Source organism: Neocloeon triangulifer, unplaced genomic scaffold (assembly GCF_031216515.1).
Source record: "Neocloeon triangulifer isolate White Clay Creek 2 clone unplaced genomic scaffold, ASM3121651v1 ptg000015l, whole genome shotgun sequence".
NCBI classification, from domain to species: Eukaryota; Metazoa; Arthropoda; class Insecta; order Ephemeroptera; family Baetidae; genus Neocloeon; species Neocloeon triangulifer.
The window spans coordinates 6,938,456-6,959,669 of record NW_026775557.1 but is presented as its reverse complement, the minus strand read 5'-3'; the positions used below and the strand labels follow the sequence as shown (position 1 = coordinate 6,959,669).

Below are 21,214 nucleotides of genomic sequence, written 5' to 3'. Positions count from 1 at the left end.
GCAGCCGCCTCAACACATGATTTAACGCCGCGCAAGCTGAGTTTAATAATTTTGTTTTGCACTTTTTCTATTTTTATCCGCAGATTTTTGATTTTATTTAAATTTAAGATTCATGCAGAGCAAAGCTCGAAGCGCTTTAAAATCTAGAAAATAAGCTTTAAAAAGAAGTGAAGCAGCCGCCTCAACACATGATTTAACGCCGCGCAAGCTGAGTTTAATTTTTTTTTTTTGCACTTTTTCTATTTTTTTCCGCAGATTTTTTATTTTATTTAAATTGAGGATTCATACAGAGCAAAGCTCGAAGCGCTTTAAAATCTAGAAAATAAGCTTTAAAATGATGTGAAGCAGCCACCTCAACACATGATTTAACGCCGCGCAAGCTGAGTTTAATTTTTTTTTGCACTTTCTATTTTTATCCGCAGATTTTTGATTTTATTTAAATTTAAGATTCATGCAGAGCAAAGCTCGAAGCGCTTTAAAATCTAGAAAATAAGCTTTAAAATGAAGTGAAGCAGCCGCCTCAACACATGATTTAACGCCGCGCAAGCTGAGTTTAATATTTTTGTTTTGCACTTTTTCAATTTTTTTTCCGCAGATTTTTGATTTTATTTAAATTGAGGATTCATACAGAGCAAAGCTCGAAGCGCTTTAAAATCTAGAAAATAAGCTTTAAAATGAAGTGAAGCAGCCGCCTCAACACATGATTTAACGCCGCGCAAGCTGAGTTTTTTTTTCTTTGGCTCTTTTTCTCTTTTTTTCCGCAGATTTTTTTTAATATTTTGTATTTTATCATGATTATTCTTTATCTTAAGTACGTATCAAATTGATCGCGGCCCTATTCATGGTTTAAAATTGTTTCTGTTGTGCTATATTATGTGAATTTTTATATTAAAAATAATTCAACCCAAAACCCAAATCAGGGTTCAAAGTGCAAAAATTACAATGAGGAACCGGTGCCGCTGCAGAGAGTGTAAAAAATTGCCCGCCACTCTCCCCACTCCCCTTTCCTCAGCCTCGCCCCTTACTGGCCTGCAATCTGCAATTTGCATGGCAGCATGCGAAGCAAAACAAAAACACGGGCTTTACTGAAAACAAATTCTGCCCTAAAATAACAAAAATATTAACGTAACAACGTCCTAGAAGTTGAAATACTTTACAGTTAACTTCGTACATCTTTCCATCAGGTATAGTATGGCTGCAAATTAAATTTAATAATTTTTACATATGTTTTGGTTCACAATTAAAATTATATAATTTTGTCAGACAAATTTATTACGAACCTTTCTCATTAAGCCTCTGATGAAAAATAAATATTTGCTCTGAAAGTTGATTTTATTAATTAATACAAATCTCTTTTATTTTAGACTAAAAAAATATGCTGCTCACATCGAGACTTGTCTGTCGAACCGGCTTCTTCAGGCAACCCACACAGCTAAAGCAGGTTGATTATTTGCTTCGTCTACAAACAAGATTGGTCACCAGCATTGAAGGAGAAACGGACAACCTTGAAGATGAAATATTTTTCAATTCAATAATTGGAGGCCACAAATTTCGTCAGAGACAGAAGAAAATTGATAAGATGATCAAAGCGGAATCGACTAAAAAAACAGCAGACAAATTTTCCACTGGTGTCAGTCAAGCTTTCATTTCTCCAGAATGCAGAGCCAACTTGTTAGGAGAACATTCTATTCAAAGTGAACAAATTGCGTTGGACGACACGAGTCGGCTCGTTGAAGAAATAAAATTCCTGCGACAGCAAAAGCTCGAATATTTCAAGACCCTCGAAACCAACCTGGAAGCATCTTACCTTGATTTCATGAACTCGAGCAGCAGCAACCCTAACGTACCTGCCAGCAATGTGCCCTGTGGAGGGTGTGGAGCTCCTCTTCACTGCCAAGACCCCAACTACCCTGGCTTCATTCCTGCAGAATGCTTTCGCGGCGTTTCCGTTCATTATCTCCGAGGACAGATTTGCCAACGGTGCTACAACCTGAAGAATTACAAAAAGGCTCTTCACGTGGACGTCTCTCCTGAGGACTATCCTGAAATACTGAAGCAAATTAAAGACAAGCGTGCCTTGGTAATGCTGGTCGTGGACTTGCTTGACTTCCCCTGCAGTATTTGGCCACACCTGAGCGAAATCATTGGTATTAATTTTTAACCTCAGAGTTGACCTGATAAACAATTTTTTTTTCTTAAATTTTGCAGGAAAGGACCGTCCAATTTGTTTAGTTGGCAACAAAGTTGACCTTCTACCAAACGACGGAAAGTTTTTTTTGGATAGAATCAAAGACAGTCTGGTCCACGAGGTTTTCAAAGCCACCGAGATCCGCAAAAACTGCATCCGTCATGTTGCCCTTGTTAGTGCCAAAACCGGATTTGGAATTGAACAATTAATCAATAAACTACATAGAAATTGGAAAGTTCAAGGTATATTTAAGAAAATTTGATAACTTTGGTACAAAAGCAAAAATGGAAATTTTCCCTTCATAGGTGATGTCTATGTAGTTGGTTGTACTAATGTGGGAAAGTCTTCCTTATTCAACGCACTTCTTGACTCCGACTACTGCAAAGTTCAAGCGTCCGACAAAGTGCAGAGGGCAACCATATCAAACTTTCCAGGGACAACGCTGAACTTATTAAAGGTGAAGCCCAATTATTTGAAAATAGTTGACACTAATGTTTTCATTTTTGTAGTTTCCGATTATGCGGCCGAACCACAAAATGCTTTACGAAAGGACAATAAGAATAATTAATGAAAGGATTGAAGAAAATCTAGAAACTCATAATCAAAAAGAGATGCTGAGAGAAACTAGAGACCTCGAACATGCAACACTGAGAGGTATATTACTTTCAGAGTTGCAAATAAATATATACGATTCAAGCGTTTTTATCTTATAGGCAAAGTTGGAAAAACTTATGAATTGAACACACTGGAATTAGATGATCCTTTCAAGTTGCCAACCAGAAGACCTGCTGGTTTTGCCCCTGAGGCCGGCATCGACCCCAACGAAGATGCGTATGCCTGTAGTCGGTGGTGCTATGACACTCCAGGCGTTGTTTTTCCTGAACAAGTAATTATTCTAAGCTATGATCTTAAATTTTAATAAAAAATAAAAAAAAACATCAGGTCATAAATATTTTAACAACAGAGGAGTTGGAAAAAGTGATTCCCAAATCCATCATCTCACCCAGGTCATTCTCCCTTATGGCTGGCCAAACTTTATTTTTAGCTGGACTAGGACGAGTCGACTACTTGGAAGGAAACTCTGATCAAATAATGTGATGCTGCTGTGAACCCTCAAGATTTATTTAAAATAATTACTTTTTGAATTTTTCCAGTTTGACAATCTTTTCGTCACCTCATTTGCCCGTTACAATTTGCAATACAAGGAGTGCTGACCAAATTTACAAGACCTATCTTGGATCTGAGGTTTTGCAAGTTCCGTTTGGCACAGAAGAAAGACTGTCAATTTGGCCAGGGCTAAAACAGGGATTGCGATCAACGTTTACTGGTATTGGAAGGATGGAGAGTGTTGCCGATGTACTTTTCTCTTCAGCTGGTAAGTCTAAAAATTGATTATTTTATTTTAAAAATTATTTAAAAAAAAAAATTTCAGGGTGGGCGAGTATAACGATACCAAAGGAAAGAGTGGCTGAGCTTGAGTTTTACACTCCAATGGGCTTAGGGATTCACGTGAGAAAGCCGTCAATGCTTTGTTATGCTGTGACTAGGAGAGGCAGGAGAATCGAGCGCACTCCAACCTACGAAAAGTACAGGCCTGTTCTCTCGAAGTAGCCAAAATAAAAAGTGTAGTCGTCATTTCAACCTCTTCAATTTTATTTTTCAACAGCTACACAATTTCAATGTTAAAAAGGTAAAGAAAGTGAAGTATAAAACATTTTGCACTTGATTATTAAGAACAATGAACAAAAAATTTTAACAAACAAAACACTTATGACTAAGACATTTTCTCATTTAATTAAATGTCCAAATAAGGTTGTCAGCTCAATCTGGCGCCCAAACTGCGGTGCTCAGCTCTTTTCATTTGCAGTTCGTACGCTCGTCGTTCTCGCTGCATTCGTTTTTGCTCACGGACGTCCTCCTCCCAATTGCCCTCCTCCGCAACCCAGCCTTCGTCTTCAGCCCAACTTCCAAGATCCCCACCCTAAAATTTTTCAAATGAAAAGTTTTTGCATAGAAATTTTAAAAGTAAAATTACATGGAAAATTCTAACTAGAACTAAATAAAATTAAAATTCCTCTTACCGCTATTGGCAATGGTTGTGCTGCAAATAACTCGGACGTGTTGCTGACATTAACTTGTTCCTCATGGGTGCTCAGAGCTACTCTCGGCGCTTTCGTAACTCTTGGCACCATATCCTTAATGGAAAAAATTAATAACAATATTTGATTTCCATAACGAGAAACACACCTGGAAATAGTCAACTCTCTCTTCAGGTTCTTCGGGTTGGTCTTGATTTTGTCTCGCCATTGCCAGGGAATTTCTGTATTCCCGAATCTGCTGGGTGATTTTGTCCTCCTCCTTTCCCCACGAATCCCATCCTCCTTCCACGTTCTGGGGGAAATAAATAAACAGTTTTAATCAAATTGCATGAAATTTTCACTTAATGAGTTCAGGCATCTCTCTGTCTGCAGGTAAAATTAAAAGAAATTTATGCTCCCTCTGTTTGTTTAACAGCATATCTTTCATCCTTGGATCACTTTTGTTTCATATTTCAAGAAACAATGGGCGACAATCGTGACAATGGGGCCACTCTCTTTCACAGTGAAATTCAACGCCTGCTTCATTTATTCACTTCTTGGAGGAGAAACCCAAAACCGTGTCTCTCCCTCTATAACAACGCTTTCAAATTAAGACGAGAAAATGTAATTCTAAGTTGGGGCATTTTCAAGGAGAAGATTGCACGTGCTCTGATGATTCTGCCAGACTAAAATTACTATTTTAATTTTATAGAACAGTGAGAATAATTATTAAGATATTCTCTATTTTGACGTCCTGACTGAAAAAAGGCGAATTTCACGGAAAAAACTTAAATAAGTGTAAAAAATTCCTCTTAAAATGGTTATTACATCTTGAGGATTATTAGGGATGATTCCAATATCAGTGAGAGGCTGAGATTCAGAAAGTCGACGTCGCCTGCGGAAGCAACAACACGCCCGTCTGAAGATGGCCAAAATCCATAAGACCAGTCCTTTCAGTTTGGAAAATAAAACTTGCAAGGCGCCGATCATGTTAGACGATCAATCAGATTCACCTGCAATAATACATTGTAATACATTAATAGAAAATTAATAATTTTAATTATTTACAAAAAATAAAAAAAACTGCAAGAAATATTTTCAAAGATTCTTATAAAGAATTTTCTGCTATTAGAAAATTAGCCTCTTAACGGTAAGTAAAATTTATAATTAAATATTTTTTTGTTTTATTTTTTAATCTTTTTACTATGGTTTCTGGCCTTTGTATCAAATCATCACTCATCACATTAAATAAATATTTATTTCATTAGATTCAAAATTAAAAAAAAAACTGACTTTGCTTTTTAACAAAGAAATCACCATCATTATTCACTTGTAAATATTTTATGCATGTAAAATATTCCATTGCTGGGCAATAACAAAATTTCAACGGAATGCATTAAAATTAACATCAGAAATTTTTTAACGAATCAATTAAAAAGTTTTGATTCATAAGAGGAAGGAATTGATAAAAAATTGCTCGTTTTGTATTTTATCATATTTTGCATAATTATTTTTGTTCAAATTACCAGATTCCTACGGTTTTCCCGTTAAGTGGAAATTGGCCAGGAAATTCATTGTCTTGAGCAAATCCTGACAAATAATTTAAAAAATGCGGGTCGCTGCGAGCTGCAGGAGCGTCGCATTCGGCATGCCGACGTGTAGAATTGACAGATTCGGCCGGTGCAGCTGATAATGTTGTTGTGATTGAAGAACGAAAAAAAAATGTAAACATCAAGCACCGGAAACAAATGAGCGTCGATCGGCGCATTTTGCACCATTCATGCGGAGAACAGGCAGGGAGGGTGCGCGAAAGAGGCCGCCGGCGGCCCCTGCAGTGCACGACGATGGATTTCGGCCGCCTCTTTTGGCACGGAGGACGCGGCCGAGCGTGATTAGCCGCCGACGAGCCCAGGTTGGTCAGTCGAAAGAAGAGTGAGGGGCGCGAATATCGCGTTGCGTGGGTTGGGCAAGCAAGTGGCTGGCGCGCCGCTCCTGGAAGGGCTTTTGTTTTGGTCGGCGAATCGTTGACCTACATTTGACCTTGGGCGACCGCGCCGTTCGCAGCTCCCTCGTCGGGTCTGCCTGTCTGCAAGAAGACGACACCTCGACCGCAAGCACATTGAACGAGAGGTCACCATGTCAGAGCTGGAAGGGTGAGTTATCATTATTTTTTTACTTCGTTCGATCTCGTCACGAGTATAATCTTGTATCGCGTTCATAATTATAAATTTTATTGCTTTAGATGCGATTATGCTCATAATTTCTTATGTCAACCAATAGTCTTGCTTACGCTGCCGCTCCATTCATATTTCACTCGTTGTTCTGCCTTGCTAATTTATTACGCATTTTTTATTTGCTAAATTTTTTAAATGACATAATAATTAAAATAATTGTTATTCTTCAAATATTTTGCTTTTTTATTTTTTTTTCATATCTTCGTTTAAAATTATCAAGTACACCCCAGTTTTTAATATTCCTTCTCTGAAAATTTATAATTAATATTTTTTTTTTAATAATTGATTAATATGAATATAAGAGATGAGATGCATTAGAAAGTTTGTGCCTGCTTTTAAAAAGTAACTTGTTGGCACGCGCGAAGAACGTTTGACAGGTGTATTTTTAGACGTATTTTTACTACAATTGACTACGACTAGGGTTGTTGTCATGTTTATTGCACCAATAACAACATCTGAAGACCCGCGCAAGCCCCAATTAAGTTTATTTCTCAGTGACGTACATTTAAACTCTTTTAATTATAATTAATTACTTCCTCTTTGATAAAGTGTAATTTTTGTGACTATTTTAAGAAAATAATTTATTATAGTTGTGAATTTAATGATGATTTTTTTTCAAGGCAATCTCTGCCTATAACGAGATCCAAATATTCAATAAATTATTGATTCAAACTAAAAATAAAATTTTACACTAAATATTACAGAGGGTTCTTGACATTTATCGGTTTTGTGAATTTTGGTCTGGCTATCGCGATTGATTTAATCTAAATTAAAACTTTTTCCTTTCCAAACTTGGTTTCTATTGCATTCACATTGATCTTTTTTTGCAATTCAGATTTATTACTCCTTATAAACTTGTTCTTTTTATACCCATTATATGACGACGTTAAAAAACAATCGAGATTTAAAAATCTTGAGCAAATAATCTTGTATTTATGAATATATTAATGATTTATTTCTGCAGATACTTCAATAAAGACAATATTCAACGTAATAAATTTCATATCCAAGGTTTCATTGAAAAAAGTGAACACGGTGATTTGAATTTAAAGTCGCCTTTTCCTTGATGGATTTTGTGCGTTGTTTATTGTTTGAGAAAAAACAAAACCCATCGCGGAAAATCGGACTTTAAATTCAAATCACCCTGAATCAACCCTCGATCGTGAAATTCTACCACTAAATTTAAATCTCAGTAGAAAATTTTTGTTCATAAAAATTGATTTCTAATAATGTGCCTAGTGTTTTGTTTTTAGAAAAACTGCAACTTTTAAGCATAAAAATATGTAAAAGAGGATAAAAAAAACCCTGCCCGCAACTTCCCAAAAAAATAAAGCGTGCTCACTAACCTTTACAACTAGGATATCAAATTTAAGGTGGGCGCTGACGCAAATACACTTGAGACTTTAAAAGTAGTAAAATTAGAAGTTTAACAGGTTATTATTTTTTTAAGGCTAGGCGTCTAGAAGTGTCCTAAGTATATTTTTTTTCTCGCAAACCAAAAGCAGTGCTTAATTACGTAAATTTTTTATCACTTTTGGTTTGAATTTTGTATTATTAGGATCGATTTAAAATTATAATAATTTACAAAGAAAAAATAAACAAGCAAATAAGTCTAATCGAAATCACATTCAATCTGCATGGGATTTTGTTTTGTTGGTTTAACCTTTGACGACCTCGAGAGTGCGCGAGCAAAAGACATATAACGTTGAGAAATGGCTGTGGAGATACACCCAAGATTTGTATTTCTATGACAAAACCATTTCCTTAAACCTTTTTTTTTTAATTTTAAGAGAAACAATGGTGGGTGTTGGTTGGTTTTTTGGAAGCGCGCACACCCTTTCTGGTGGTTTTCTGGCTTTTAAAAAGAGGAATTAATTAATTCTAATGTTCAAATTTGTTGACTCGATTTAATCTTTAAAAAAATCAATTCGTGTCGAAAGAGCACATAATTATAATTATACTGGTTGAGAAAAACGATTACGCGTATGCATTTGCTGGTGGGAATGAAATCTGCTCTTTCTCGCGCGCATCAAAGGGAAATGCGATCTCGGGCGAAACCTGAGTAATCTCGCCATTTAGAAAGAGACTCGGCGGCCCGAAAAGCAGATTTTCCGCGCCATGCCCACTGCGCTGCTAGTCATTGTTGGTTTGGTGGACGCGACTCTGATTCTTTTATTCAAACTGGTCGCGAGTGGAGTGATGCTGGCGCTCGTGCACTTGCTCACCCAAGTATTTAATTTCGCACTCGGGGGTGGGGGTGCGGCGGGGGGTGCTGCTCATCAGCATCTTAATGGCAAATCTAGCCACGAGGATTGTCACTCGTCTCTCGACTCTGGACCAGAGCGGTGAGTCCTCTAATAGCTCCTCTTCTCTCATCTACTTACATATTCACACTTAAAAAAGACATTTTAGCTCGCTAAGTTTTTGTAAAATGCACAAGATACGCAGGCATTATTACTCGCAGAGAAAGTGGTAATTCTCTCACTTATTCTTCACTCACACGCAAAACACATTCAGCAATTTTCACCAATTATTTGCCGCACTTTTTCTAATTTATTTCATTTTCCTATTTAACTGTAGAAAAATTATTCGATTTTAAATTTATATTAATTTTTTATTGAAATTTAATAATTCTTTTATCTATTTTTTGTAAACATTTTTTCATTTAATTTGATTTTTTTATTTTTTTTAACTACGTTCAGTCCCGCTTGTCCATCGATAACCCGCAGGAAATTATTTGCCCTCATATTCTATTTCTGATCAAGCGTTGCTTTGATTTTCTTTCTCTCTTTCTTACTTATTGTGTGGCAAAAATCGATTTTTATATTCATCACGCAACACGTCTCATTAATAATCCCGCGCTCCACACTACTTATTGCTAGTTCCTCTGACAAGCTTTTTGTTCATATCCAACATTGTTAATTATCGCCGCTAGGGAATTTCGCACTCATGCACTCAACACAGGTCGCTCTGGTTTGTTCGAACAGGAGGTCTGAACCGAGCCACCCCCAAGAGCTGCAAGGAATCCTCGCGATGACCCTGGGCACTCAGCGAAGTAGCGTCGTCCAACAGTACGGAGGCCAGGTCAGGGTACTCACCCTGAACTATGGAGAACACCTTGACTCTGCGCTTTTCCGCCTCAAGAAAGGTCAGTTCAAGATATTTTTAAACTTTTCTTTAAATATAATTACAGGGTTTGTAGAAATTTATTTTGTAATTTTTTAAAATTCAAAAGAAATATATTTGTAAAAAAAAATACTTGCTTTGCCTCGTAGGATGGACCCTGCAGTTCCGTTTGGGCCCGTCCTTGTTGGGAAAAGATGTCAAAATTTTCTGCAACCACCCGGAAACACCGGAGGGAGAAATTTTTGACCGTCGTCGCTACCGCGGCCTAGCTTGGCGCAGGGACGGAGGACCTGCCGATGACACTTCATTCTACACCGAAATCAATATTGTCAGGGCGGGTTCCTTCCACTTTTACTTCACCTGCGACGAGAACAAGTAAATAATTCTATAAATTTTAATGTGCAATAAATTGAAACCCGCTTCAGTTCGTACGATTTTGCCATGAATGATGGTTATTACACCGAGGGCTACTACTCAGAGGGCTACACTGGCAAGAACAAAAGACCGGACGGATCAGGATTCTTCCTGGTCGAGCCTGATTTGTTTTACGGCAGAGGCGACATTTTGCCTCTGGACTGCGTCCAATGCCAAACCGTCCTTGCCAAATGCCTGGGCCCTTTCCATTCTTGGGAGAAGAAACTTGCAGTCACTAGGGAGAGTGGCTATAATATGATCCACTTCACCCCAGTTCAGGTTAAAAAATATTGAAATAAAACGGTTGCGTTTTTCATTATACAAGCGTAAATTTGCAGTCTTTAGGAATATCCAACTCGTCCTATAGCCTGAAAGACCAGCTGCGACTGAACCCAATGTTCAGCGAGCACGGGGACCACATCACCATGGATCATATTGAAAAGCTGACCCACAAAATGGCAACAGAGTGGAAGGTGCAATTTTTGACAGAGATATTAAAATATAATTCAAATTTTGAATATTCGCATGCAGGTTTTAAGTCTTTGTGACGTTGTCCTCAATCACACCGCAAACGAGAGTGCCTGGCTGAAAGACCACCCTGAGTGCACTTACAACATGGACAATTCACCACACCTGCGTCCGGCCTTCCTGCTGGACGCCATCCTGGCTCGCTTTGCTTTCGAGATCTCGCAGGGCAAATGGCAGCACTCTGGTGTTCCGAAATTGATCTGCATTGAAGACCATTTGCAGGCCATGAGAGGAATTCTCTTGGGACAACTGTTGCCCCAGGCAAAGTTGTGGGAAATGTACACGGTGGACGTTGAGTCCACGCTGTCCCATTTCGCTCGTTTGGCCAGGGAAAGGGGTCCATTGAAGCAGGGCCACGGCGAGTTGACCATCCAGCAGGACCCTCAGTTCCGCCGAAACCATTCTAAGGTGGACATGGAGCAGGCGTTGAGCCTCTTCAACATCCAGAGGTCGGAGGGATAATTATGCTTAATTTACGGAGATTTAATTTTTCATCAATTAGCAGGAAGGACTGCTATGACGAAGCACATCGCGTCCAGCGCTGCACAGACGACCTGCGCGAATATCTTGAAACGCTGAATCGCCAGGTCACTGACACTCTGCAGAGCCACTTGGTTGCTGCCGTCGACAATTGCCTCGCGGGAATTCGCTACTTCCGCGTCCAGACTGACGGACCGCGCCTCAAGGACATCACCCCCAAGGATCCCCTGATCCCCAGGCAAGATTGATTAATGAACCTTGTATGAACGTTTATTAATTAATAATTATTAGGTATTTCACTTTCACCGGAAATCATGATGCTCACCTCGAAAACGTCGAGCGCATCATGTATGGAAATGGTGGCCGCTACATCATGGCCCACAATGGTTGGGTGATGAACGCCGACCCCCTGAGGAACTTTGCCGACGCAGATTCGAACGTCTATCTGCGCCGCGAGCTCATCGCCTGGGGTGACAGCGTCAAGTTGAGGTATGGCGAAAAGCCAGAAGACTGCCCATTCCTGTGGCAGCACATGCGGGAATATGTGGAGCAGACTGCCAGGACTTTCCACGGAATTCGATTGGACAACTGCCACTCCACACCAATACCCGTCGCAGAGGTTTGTTTTTGCAATAAAATATTTTATAAATAATTGACAAACGATGGAAAAAAATAGTACCTTTTGGATGCAGCGAGACGCATTCGTCCAGACCTTTACGTTGTTGCTGAACTTTTCACCAACTCTGATGAGAAAGACAATATTTTCATCAACCGTCTTGGCATCACATCACTCATCAGAGGTAATAAAATATAAACAGTAAAGCCAAAAAATTCTTATTTTGTCGTGCAGAGGCTATGTCAGCATGGGACTCTCACGAGGAGGGCCGTTTGGTGTACCGATATGGCGGAGAACCAGTTGGAGCCTTCATGCAGCCACACATAAGGCCACTGGTTCCCAGCATTGCCCACGCACTTTTCCTTGACGTGACCCACGACAACCCCAGCCCTGTGCAAACCAGGAGCGTTTACGACCTGCTACCCAGCTCTGCCTTGGTGAACATGGCGTGCTGCGCCAGCGGCAGCAATAGGGGTTACGACGAGCTTGTTCCTCATGACGTAAAAAATTATCTCAACTTTTTAAAATTTGGGCTTAATAAATATTTTCTGCAGATACATGTTGTGGACGAGACTCGTCATTACACCGAGTGGGCCGAAAATGTAAATGCCAATGGAAATCACACTGTGGGCATGCACAGTGGTATCATCGCAGCCAAAAGAGCTCTCAACAAGCTCCACTTTGAGCTGGGAATATCAGGATTCAGTCAGGTAAAATAATAAAATGCAGAATTATGAATTCTCCCTAAAATTTTATGACAGGTTTTCGTCGATCAAGTGGATTCTGATGTAGTGGCTGTGACTCGTCACTGCCCTACTACCCATCAATCAGTTGTACTTGTTGCTTGCACTGCCTTCAAGCAGCCAGAGCCCTTCTACAAGCGCAATCACACCAGGCCTTTGCGCGTGGAAGGCGTTGTCGATGAGATCATCATGGAGGCCAGTCTGTGCCACAGAGATTCCAAGTAAACCTAAAAATTTTAAATTTATGCATAAATATTAAAAATTTTCTTCAAGATCTGGTGGTGCTTGGTTTGTGCCTCCGCCAACCAACTTCCGCAGAGACGGTCGCTTCATCAATGGCCTCAGCGATTACAAGCTCAAGCTGAGGGAGCATTTCCCACTTTCGCAGGCTGAGTCTGTAAGAAAGGGAGAATCGGGTGATCCTCAGGTCACGCAGATCGACTTCACCGAGGATTTCCAGCCTGGCAGCGTCATCGCATTCAAGTTAGTACCATTAGCTCCTTTTGTCTTCTCGAACTAAATTTTATTCCCAAATAGGGTTTCTCTGCATTTTAACATGGCTCCGGCCATTGCACATCTTGGACGACTTGTTGAACGCTTCAGTTTGAGATCTGTCAATGACATGTCTTCAGTCGACCACGACTTTGACAGAATTGTCTCCAAACTTGATTTGGCTGACTTAAACCGCGCTCTCTTCCATTGTGAAGAGGAAGAGAGGGATGAAGGTCATGGCTTTGGTGCCTATAATATTCCAGGCTTTGGATCTACAGTTTACTGCGGTCTTCAAGGTAATGGATTTACTTTCAATTGTAAGAATTTAAAACAATGAAAATGTACTTCGTAGGATTTATTTCACTGCTTAGTGAAATACGGCAGAAGAACGACTTGGGTCATCCTCTATGTGGCAACTTGAGGGCTGGCAATTGGATGATTGGTAATGAAATTATGAAAATAGTTTGGTTAGGTTTTTAATTATTTACCTCTAGATTATATCAGCCAACGATTGAAGCTTGACCCAGGAACTGAGGAGCTAGGCAGGTGGTTCGAAGATAACCTTCGGCACCTCAAGGAACTGCCTCGCTACCTGATTCCAAGCTATTTTGATGCTACTCTGCAAGGTGTCTACCAGGCACTCCTTCAGCGTGTTTGGAACTGCATGTCCAGGTATTTTATTTTCAGGCGCTCGTCAACTATTTGAAAACTTACCAACTCCGTTTGACAGCTTCGTCCAGCTAGGCTCGCACTTTGTTAAGAACCTTGCACTTGGCTCTGTGCAATGCGGTGGCATTGTGAAATCAGCCCAGCTGCCAAGGCTCTCACCAGCACTTCCGCCTCCATTACCACCAACAAGACTCGGACAAAATGGTTTGACGGAGCAGATATTCCTTACCCTATCTGCTGGTAAATAAATTTTTGAGGCTTTATAGCCATTTGATTGCAAGAATGATTTTCTAGGCCTTCCTCACTTCTCGACCGGTTACATGCGTAACTGGGGACGGGACACTTTCATATCCCTCAGGGGACTGTTCATTCTCACTGGACGATACCAGGAGGCCAGGTTAGGATTTTAGCGATTTTAAATTAAACGTTTGATACAATTATATGTTGCAGATACCACATCCTGGCCTATGCTGCTTGTCTCCGCCACGGCTTGATACCAAATCTCTTGGACGGAGGCAAAAATGCTCGGTTCAATTGCAGAGATGCAGTTTGGTGGTGGCTTTACTCGATCCAGAGCTACGTTCAGGAGGTGCCAGATGGCTGGCGCATTTTCCAGGACCCTGTGTCCCGACTCTTCCCTAGAGACGATTCGCCTGCACTTGAACCCGGTGCACATGTAAATAAAAATTTCAATCGGTGTGCATTTTCATGAAGTGATATTTTAGGATCAACCTCTGCAAGATATAATTCAAGAGGCGCTGAGAGTGCACTTCCAGGGACTCAAATTCCGAGAGCGAAACGCTGGCTCTAAAATTGACGCTCACATGGTTGACCAAGGCTTCAACAATGAGGTTGGCGTTGACTGCGAAACTGGTAATGATTTCCAGAGGGAGAATTACATTTCTACTGTCAATTAATTGGAATTCTTTCCACAGGCTTTGTTTACGGAGGCAATGGGCAAAACTGCGGCACTTGGATGGACAAAATGGGCTCCAGCGAAAAGGCTGGCACCAAGGGCCGTCCTGCAACTCCTCGAGATGGCAGTGCTGTGGAGCTGGTTGGTCTATGCAAGTCTGCTCTCAAGTTCTTGAACCACTTATACTCTTTGGGCAGATATCCTCACAACTCTGTAGAGCGTAGAAACAATGATGGTAAACTAGCAGTTTTATGACACTGAATATCTATTTGTGTTTTGAACCTTTGCAGGAAGTTACACAACTTGGACCTTCCAGGAATGGGAAGATAAAATTGTTCACCACTTTGAGCGCAAGTTCTGGATCAACTGGACTCCCATTCCTGAGAATGAGCCTCAACCTGAGCTGATTAACCGCCGTGGAATCTACAAGGATTCCCACAATGCTAGCCAAGCTTGGGCCGACTATCAGCTTCGTCCCAACTTCACCGTTGCTATGGTTGCTGCACCCGACATGTTCGACCCACACCACGCCTGGTCTGCGCTGGGAGAAGTTGAAAAGATTCTGCTTGGTCCTCTCGGCATGAAGACCCTTGACCCAAGTGACTGGGCTTACTGTGGCGACTACAACAACTGTGATGATGGAAATGACTCCAAAACAGCACAAGGATTCAACTATCACCAAGGACCTGTAACTACAACTTTCCTTTTAAAATTAAATTTTTCTAAAAATAAAAATGAACCCTTGCAGGAATGGGTTTGGCCAGTTGGCTTCTTCTTGCGTGCCCGCCTACACTTCTCCCGAATCGTCGGAGGCGAAGCTGAGCTACGCCGCACAATGTCTGCCACTAAGGCTTATCTTTCTCGTCACTTCACAGAGGTAACACAGTCACCCTGGCGAGGACTACCTGAATTGACCAATAAAGATGGAAGATACTGCTCGGACAGTTGTCGCATCCAGGCTTGGAGCATGGCAACTATCCTCGAGGTAAACCAAATCAAACATAGTAATATTTTTGTACCGACTAATAAAATAATTTGCCTCAAAAGGTGTTGAACCAAATGACTCAGCTTGAGGAAGAGCTCGGATACAACCACAACTGACTTGCGCCTCACCCCTCTCTCGACCCTCGTCATGTAGTATTTAGCGACCAATATCTCTCTTGGAACCGTCCCGTGCCACTGAACCCGCTGATCCTCAATCCCCTCGCCCTAACGCCTCGGATGTCGCCGTGCCTGCGCCGGACCGGCTCCATCCGGGGTTACAAGAGGAGCAGCCCACCCACCCCCAGAGAGAGGGGTGACCACCGTAGGGCCCCTCATTCCGAAGACGTAGAGGCCGCCGAGGTCCCCCTGGTGCGCGGCAGGCCCACCGCCAACAGGAGGAAGAGGAAGAAGAACCCCGAGTACAACAGGCTCGAGCAGAAGCAGATCGCGCGCATTATGGTCTCCTACACCCTCGGCTTTTTTATCCTTGCCATATTCGCATTCTACGTCTTTTACTTTATCTATTGAAATGCCAGGGGTTTTGAAACTGTTGTTGCCAAAATCATTTTTTCGGTTTACATTCAGGCCGTTCTGTTGGAAATTTTTAAGCAAAATTTTGTTTCGAACTCAGTAGTCGTCTCACGTTGCGGCTGTTGGAAAAAGTAGCGCCGCAATTTGAGAATAGTCAAAGGGAAAAACATAATCAAATAAAAAAATGACTTATTGTTATAATAATTGAAACGAATTGAATTTTGTAGAATATTTTCATAGTTATGTATCAGTACTATCAGTAAAGCAGCTGGAAAATACATTATAATCAGTTGTCTGTCACTAAAACTTTTAGATATGACTTAAATTAAATTTATATTCTTTAAGTCCCCCTTCTTTAATCTATACGCAAAATAGCTCCGGTAGTTGTTAGCTCCAACTACCTCTCTCACACTACTTGTCCATGTGTAGGCGCTTTTCATTGAAATCTTCTCTCGAAATGCTGGCATTTTTGCGCCTTGCTTGACGCACATGTTAGAAATGGAATTTTTCTTCATTGACTCAGTATGTTGTTATAGATTCTGAGATATATATGTTATCCGTTCGATTGTGCCATGGTTTTGTTGAAAATAAAGCAATATGTGCCGTTTTTGAGCAGATTGTCAAACACGCAGCAGTTTTTTAATAAAAAAAAAACTCACTCGAAAGAGGTTGTTCTTAATATAGTGAATTTTGGTAACTCGCCTAATATAATAATATTAAATTACACCCAAGATATCGAAAAATATAAAGCTTCGTTATTTTTGGTCCAAAAAAGTTAATAGTGAGGTTTGTTTAAATATGCAGATATATAGAATTTTTATAAAAGATTTATTATAAACAAATTTTTTTTTAATTGTAAAGCATCTAAAGCAACCTATTTAAGTTATTCGATATATAAATGTTATCTAAATTTTTTTAGATTCGTTTGTGCTGCGTTGATATCTGATATTATATCGTACACAAGGTATATTGAAAGTTTATGTACAAAATAAACAATAAGTTGTAAGATTTTATCGCAAATATTAAGAGAAATAAATAAAATCAAAGATATTGTAAAAATTTTAGAATTTAAGATATTTTATAAATTAACCTTCGAATATGCAAAATTTGCAAGCAACAAAAAAGTTACGCGTTGCGTTAGCAAAGCCCAGTCTGCCCAGTCGAGCGCGCATAAGCTCGTGGTACGTCGCGGGGAAATTGGCAAATTATGTACCACGTGACTAGAACTAACCAATGGTAAAGCGTTTCTTCGACTGAAACTTTATCAGCTGGAAATATAAACAAGAAGATCGACGTCGTCAGAAAGAGTCAGAAAAGATCAAAATTATCCAAACTAACGCCCTTACAGAGTCTCAGTTTTAACATTTTCGATTCCAAGTTAATTATTTAACCTCGGAAAGTTTTTTATTTTGCGAGCCAACGATGCTGAGTCGAATTTCCGCAGCTCTTCAGACTGCAGTTGACACGGTAAGTGAAAAATAACACACGTCAACAAGCCCTTTTCTTTCGAGTGTTAATACATAAGTCAGATTTCATTTGTGATTGATTCCTAAATCATCTGCAGGTAGCACCACCCGTGCCCTTGCAGCAAGATTTCATCTACCACTGGAAACAAGTGATGCGATTTTACGACAATTCGGACGAAGAGCTGAATGTTCCGATTGAAACGACGCACTTACCAATTCACCTGGAACAAATGCTTACAGTATATTTCAGAATTAATTTTATAATTGCAAAATTTATTTAAAACCTGAAATATATTAGGCCCTTCAAGAGGAGCAGGATGAATCTAGGAGGTACAAGGAAGATTCGGACGTTCACTCTGGCCCGTGTTTGGAATATTTAATTCAGCATCGAGTCCCTGATCTGTTAGCTTCTTTAACAGTGGCAGATACACCATCAGGTTTGTATAGCTATGAATTGAAAATGTATTTCAAACTAATAGGAATGTTAACTTTTTACTAACAGGAATGCGGCACCTTGGTCTTGTGTTTTTCTCTCGGCTCACATCGTTGACCTACACACAGCTTCAAAGTCAGCCCGCCCTTTACGAGCCAGTCCAAGTATTTAAAAGAGAAGAAAATTAAATTAAGTATTTTCTAAGGCAGTGTTTTATTTCAGAAAATAGTGAAAATGTGCGGCCAAACCGCTGCTTCTCCTACAGAAGCACAAGAGGTCCGATTGCTCTGTGTGCTGGCTGCGGTTATTGGACAAAAACCGGACTTAGCGAATCTATTTAGCAAATCTTCGGAAGCATCAGCCGATTCCCCTGAATCCTCAAACACATCCTCCCAGGAATCCACACCCAGTCATTCCCACGAAAGAGCCTCGAGAAAAGGAAATATCATCGTCGAGGCGCTTTTGAAATTCATCGACAGTGCTGTAGGATTTTCTTAAATTTTTATAATGGTTCAATCAACTTTAAATATCAACAGGACGGCCGACTGAGGGTTAAAATTAGTGAATCTCTGCTTGTCTTGACAAATCTACCCAGCACTGCCATGTCGATAGCTCACGAATCCTCTCTGGCCGAGAGCATTGCCCTCCGACTGGCCATGCTCCACTGCGAGGTGCCATCAACCATTGAACCTGGGGAGTTAGAGGAAATGCACTCATCTTGGGGGTAAAATTAATTTTTTAAATTTTGGGACTTATCACTTGAAATTTTCATATTCTCTTAGCATGGACAATCCTTTAGATGTAAAAGAGCCATTCCCAGGCTGCAGACAATTGGCAGCATATTTGTCTTGGTGGAACTTTTGCGACAAGGTAAAGACCTATTTTTATGATATCATTGCTTATTAAAAAATCAACGCTTTTAACGCTAGATGGTGGGAGATTCTCAGCCAGAAATAGGCCAGTCATTAGTGTGTAGCATTCAAGATCATTTTCTCGTCCGTCAGCTGCAAACAAGAATTTGTGCAGGAGCCGAGCTTGCTTCAAACCCAGCTGAAGAAGATCCCAAGCAACGTAAAATTTAAAATTCAACTGTATAGCTTTATAATGAATTAAAAATCCTTTTAGTGCAAGATTCCATCATCACATTAGTCCACATTGGTAAATTGTTGCGAGAGTGCAAAGCGCCACTGCTGAGAATTGGGCTCAGCCACTGGCTCACTGGAGTCACGACCCAGTCTGTGTTGGACACTTCAGTCAGAGATTCGATTCTGAAGCTGCTGGAAGTTGCTCACGGTGATTTGGCTGTGGAGACGATGAGACTGGTGGAGGTCTTGGTGGACGAAACTTACGACACAGCTTTAAACACTCTCGTCTTTTCTCACTTGCTGCCTCACAAAGTCACCGCACAAATTTCTAGTGAAACTGGTTCGTAATTTTGTGAACACTTTGGTATCTTTAATTGGTTTTTGAAAATTTAAAATTTCAGAAACTAGTCTGGAAGGAAAATTACAATCTAGCTTAACGTTTGCGCCAAACAATGTACAGGCCACTTTAGAGGGATTCTTGCAATTGCTGCCACCTTTCTTGAGGACTGGAGAAACTGAGGCAGGCTATGAGAGTTATCTTCAGGTAGATAAAACAAATTCAAAAAGTGGACAAAAGAAGAAAAAAATACATAAATATGATTCATGCTGTTTAAATTTAAATTCGGTTGTTCCTTGATAAGTTTTTCATAGTTTCGTCTGGTTTCGTCTATTGTTTAGTAAAAAAATTTCCCTCCATAAAACAATAAACGACTAAAAAAAAAAAACACGTCGAGGAAAAGCCAGATTTAAATTCCAACATGATGAATCGAATCACTATGAAATTGTTCTACAAAATAAATATGGTTGTTTTAGGACGCCCAGAGGCAATATCAGGCGTTGTGGAAAAAGTGCTTTACCTTGGGCTGGCCACTGGAAGTTGTGGCAGAAGACGACGGCAACAGCAGTGATTCACGTCCCGAAGACGAGCACACTGACGGAGTGGCACCAATTCTAAAAATCCTATTTCATCGAATTGAACAATTCCCCGAGCAAGAGTACGAGTTCAACCTGCAGCTGACAGCTCTTCTGTCCCGCTTGGCCATGTTACCACACGCTGGCCTTCACGAGCTTCTCCTTTCGCCGAATCAAGTCTCTCCCAGCAACGTAAGCCCAGATCAGCTTACAATGGGTGCTGGACTTGTAGTTTCCTTGAGACGACTGGCTCTTCGAGTGGCTAAAGAGGCTCCATCCATACCAAACTTACAAAAAAGACTGAAATCTACGAGAAACAGGCTCTTGGGAGACCCGAGCTTAAGTGAAGATACCCCGACCACGCAGCAAAGTCTTACGTAGGAAATTCAATAAGCTTGATTTTATGAATTTTAATATTTCTTTTCTAGGAATGAACAAGAGAGTCTCCTGGAAAGTATAGTTGTCCTAGAAGAGTTCTGCAAAGAATTGTCAGCCATCACGTTTGTTAAGTATCACCTCCATTCTCCTGTTTAATTTAGAATGACTGACAGTTTGGGCATTCATTTAAGTTAAAAAAATGTTACTTTGATAGGTTTTGTGATTTTAAGAGCACAACTACAAATTTATGTGTTTTCCCCGAGTCTAGTCTTCAAAAGACCTCTAATGTGAAATGATTTTATAATATACTTAACATGGAATATGAATTGGAACAATTTGATTAAAATTGAATGCTATAGTTATTATGAGCTCTTTTTAAACAACAGCATTACAAAAATCATGGCTTCTTTAACCCTCTGTGAAATATCGAGTGTTATAAAAAAAGGTTGTTGTCCACCAGCACTATATTTAGGCTACCATCATTCCAAATTTCATTCAAATCTGTCAAATCTGATGATCCTTGCAACTTGCAAAGACTAAAACGTTAATAAGTCTCATAGTATTTTTAATTTCAAGCATTAATTGGATAAATTGATTTGGAAGCCACGGGCTTGGAGCGTCAATAATACAATTCAATTTTTTTTAGCCATATATAATTATATATTATTAATTACTCGTTCAAATGGAAAGCTTTCGTAGGATAATAGGTTACAATTATATATAAACACAATTTGTCACGTGTTTGGCTTTGATGTAAATAGTTGTGGAAGTTGTCGAATAAACTATATTGTAAAAATGCAATAATTTCTTATACTTTATTTTATGTGCATAATTTAGATTTTTATAATGAAACACTCTAGAAATATTGTAAGCACGCAATTTTCCCTCCTCGTTTCCAAAGGTTGATTCGACTTCACGCTCGATGGCGCTGACGGCTTCAC

The 21,214-nt window shown here is 40.0% G+C and overlaps 4 protein-coding genes across 5 annotated transcripts; 3 read left to right on the top strand and 1 right to left on the bottom strand.

Moving 5' to 3' along the window:
• The first annotated feature begins 1,034 nt into the window (after positions 1-1,034).
• Positions 1,035-3,823, top strand: LOC132202848 (nitric oxide-associated protein 1). Its single transcript, XM_059630097.1, has 9 exons — positions 1,035-1,184; positions 1,365-2,147; positions 2,209-2,430; positions 2,494-2,645; positions 2,698-2,842; positions 2,902-3,074; positions 3,131-3,282; positions 3,343-3,563; positions 3,621-3,823. The coding sequence occupies exons 2-9, from the start codon at positions 1,376-1,378 to the stop codon at positions 3,797-3,799; spliced, it is 2,016 nt and encodes a 671-aa protein (XP_059486080.1). The 5' UTR covers positions 1,035-1,184; positions 1,365-1,375; the 3' UTR covers positions 3,800-3,823.
• LOC132202849 (uncharacterized) lies at positions 3,821-6,308 on the bottom strand. The gene is made up of 5 exons (XM_059630099.1): positions 5,793-6,308; positions 5,095-5,279; positions 4,436-4,579; positions 4,270-4,383; positions 3,821-4,169 (listed from the first exon to the last, which is right to left on the bottom strand). The coding sequence occupies exons 2-5, from the start codon at positions 5,254-5,256 to the stop codon at positions 4,005-4,007; spliced, it is 585 nt and encodes a 194-aa protein (XP_059486082.1). The 5' UTR covers positions 5,257-5,279; positions 5,793-6,308; the 3' UTR covers positions 3,821-4,004.
• Positions 6,044-16,826, top strand: LOC132202847 (glycogen debranching enzyme). 2 transcript variants are annotated; one of them, XM_059630096.1, is made up of 24 exons: positions 6,044-6,419; positions 9,488-9,648; positions 9,776-10,001; positions 10,052-10,319; positions 10,379-10,513; positions 10,572-11,017; positions 11,074-11,286; positions 11,340-11,667; positions 11,725-11,848; positions 11,899-12,164; positions 12,219-12,374; positions 12,426-12,628; positions 12,681-12,890; positions 12,945-13,195; positions 13,252-13,341; positions 13,394-13,571; positions 13,630-13,808; positions 13,863-13,965; positions 14,019-14,244; positions 14,294-14,441; positions 14,504-14,719; positions 14,775-15,172; positions 15,233-15,469; positions 15,532-16,824. In XM_059630096.1, exons 1-24 carry the CDS (start codon positions 6,403-6,405, stop codon positions 15,583-15,585), a joined length of 4,833 nt encoding a protein of 1,610 aa, XP_059486079.1. In that variant the 5' UTR covers positions 6,044-6,402; the 3' UTR covers positions 15,586-16,824. The 2 variants fall into 2 exon arrangements, with proteins under 2 accessions (XP_059486079.1, XP_059486078.1); XM_059630095.1 differs by lacking the exon at positions 6,044-6,419 and adding an exon at positions 8,576-8,845 and having other exon boundaries at positions 15,532-16,826.
• Positions 16,827-17,270: 444 nt separating this feature from the next.
• Positions 17,271-21,077, top strand: LOC132202276 (FHF complex subunit HOOK interacting protein 2A-like). Its single transcript, XM_059629091.1, has 12 exons — positions 17,271-17,466; positions 17,564-17,704; positions 17,764-17,902; positions 17,968-18,062; positions 18,121-18,381; positions 18,435-18,622; positions 18,681-18,768; positions 18,828-18,969; positions 19,024-19,323; positions 19,385-19,527; positions 19,797-20,272; positions 20,324-21,077. The coding sequence occupies exons 1-12, from the start codon at positions 17,422-17,424 to the stop codon at positions 20,427-20,429; spliced, it is 2,124 nt and encodes a 707-aa protein (XP_059485074.1). The 5' UTR covers positions 17,271-17,421; the 3' UTR covers positions 20,430-21,077.
• Positions 21,078-21,214: the final 137 nt, after the last annotated feature.

Bases quoted from the DNA above. Each gene is read 5' to 3' on its own strand.
- LOC132202849 (XM_059630099.1), bottom strand. From the start codon at position 5,256: ATGATCGGCGCCTTGCAAGTTTTATTTTCCAAACTGAAAGGACTGGTC. The intron at 4,580-5,094 runs GTAATAACCATT...TATTTCCCCCAG, and splicing joins TCCCTAATAATCCTCAAGAT to AACGTGGAAGGAGGATGGGA. The intron at 4,384-4,435 runs GTGTGTTTCTCG...TTTTCCATTAAG, and splicing joins AGAGAGTTGACTATTTCCAG to GATATGGTGCCAAGAGTTAC.
- LOC132202847 (XM_059630095.1), top strand. From the start codon at position 8,619: ATGCCCACTGCGCTGCTAGTCATTGTTGGTTTGGTGGACGCGACTCTG. The intron at 14,720-14,774 runs GTAAACTAGCAG...GAACCTTTGCAG, and splicing joins AGAGCGTAGAAACAATGATG to GAAGTTACACAACTTGGACC. The intron at 15,173-15,232 runs GTAACTACAACT...GAACCCTTGCAG, and splicing joins TCAACTATCACCAAGGACCT to GAATGGGTTTGGCCAGTTGG.
- LOC132202276 (XM_059629091.1), top strand. From the start codon at position 17,422: ATGCTGAGTCGAATTTCCGCAGCTCTTCAGACTGCAGTTGACACG. The intron at 17,467-17,563 runs GTAAGTGAAAAA...AATCATCTGCAG, and splicing joins TTCAGACTGCAGTTGACACG to GTAGCACCACCCGTGCCCTT. The intron at 19,324-19,384 runs GTTCGTAATTTT...TTAAAATTTCAG, and splicing joins ACAAATTTCTAGTGAAACTG to AAACTAGTCTGGAAGGAAAA.
- LOC132202848 (XM_059630097.1), top strand. From the start codon at position 1,376: ATGCTGCTCACATCGAGACTTGTCTGTCGAACCGGCTTCTTCAGGCAA. The intron at 2,431-2,493 runs GTATATTTAAGA...TTCCCTTCATAG, and splicing joins TAGAAATTGGAAAGTTCAAG to GTGATGTCTATGTAGTTGGT. The intron at 2,646-2,697 runs GTGAAGCCCAAT...TCATTTTTGTAG, and splicing joins CAACGCTGAACTTATTAAAG to TTTCCGATTATGCGGCCGAA.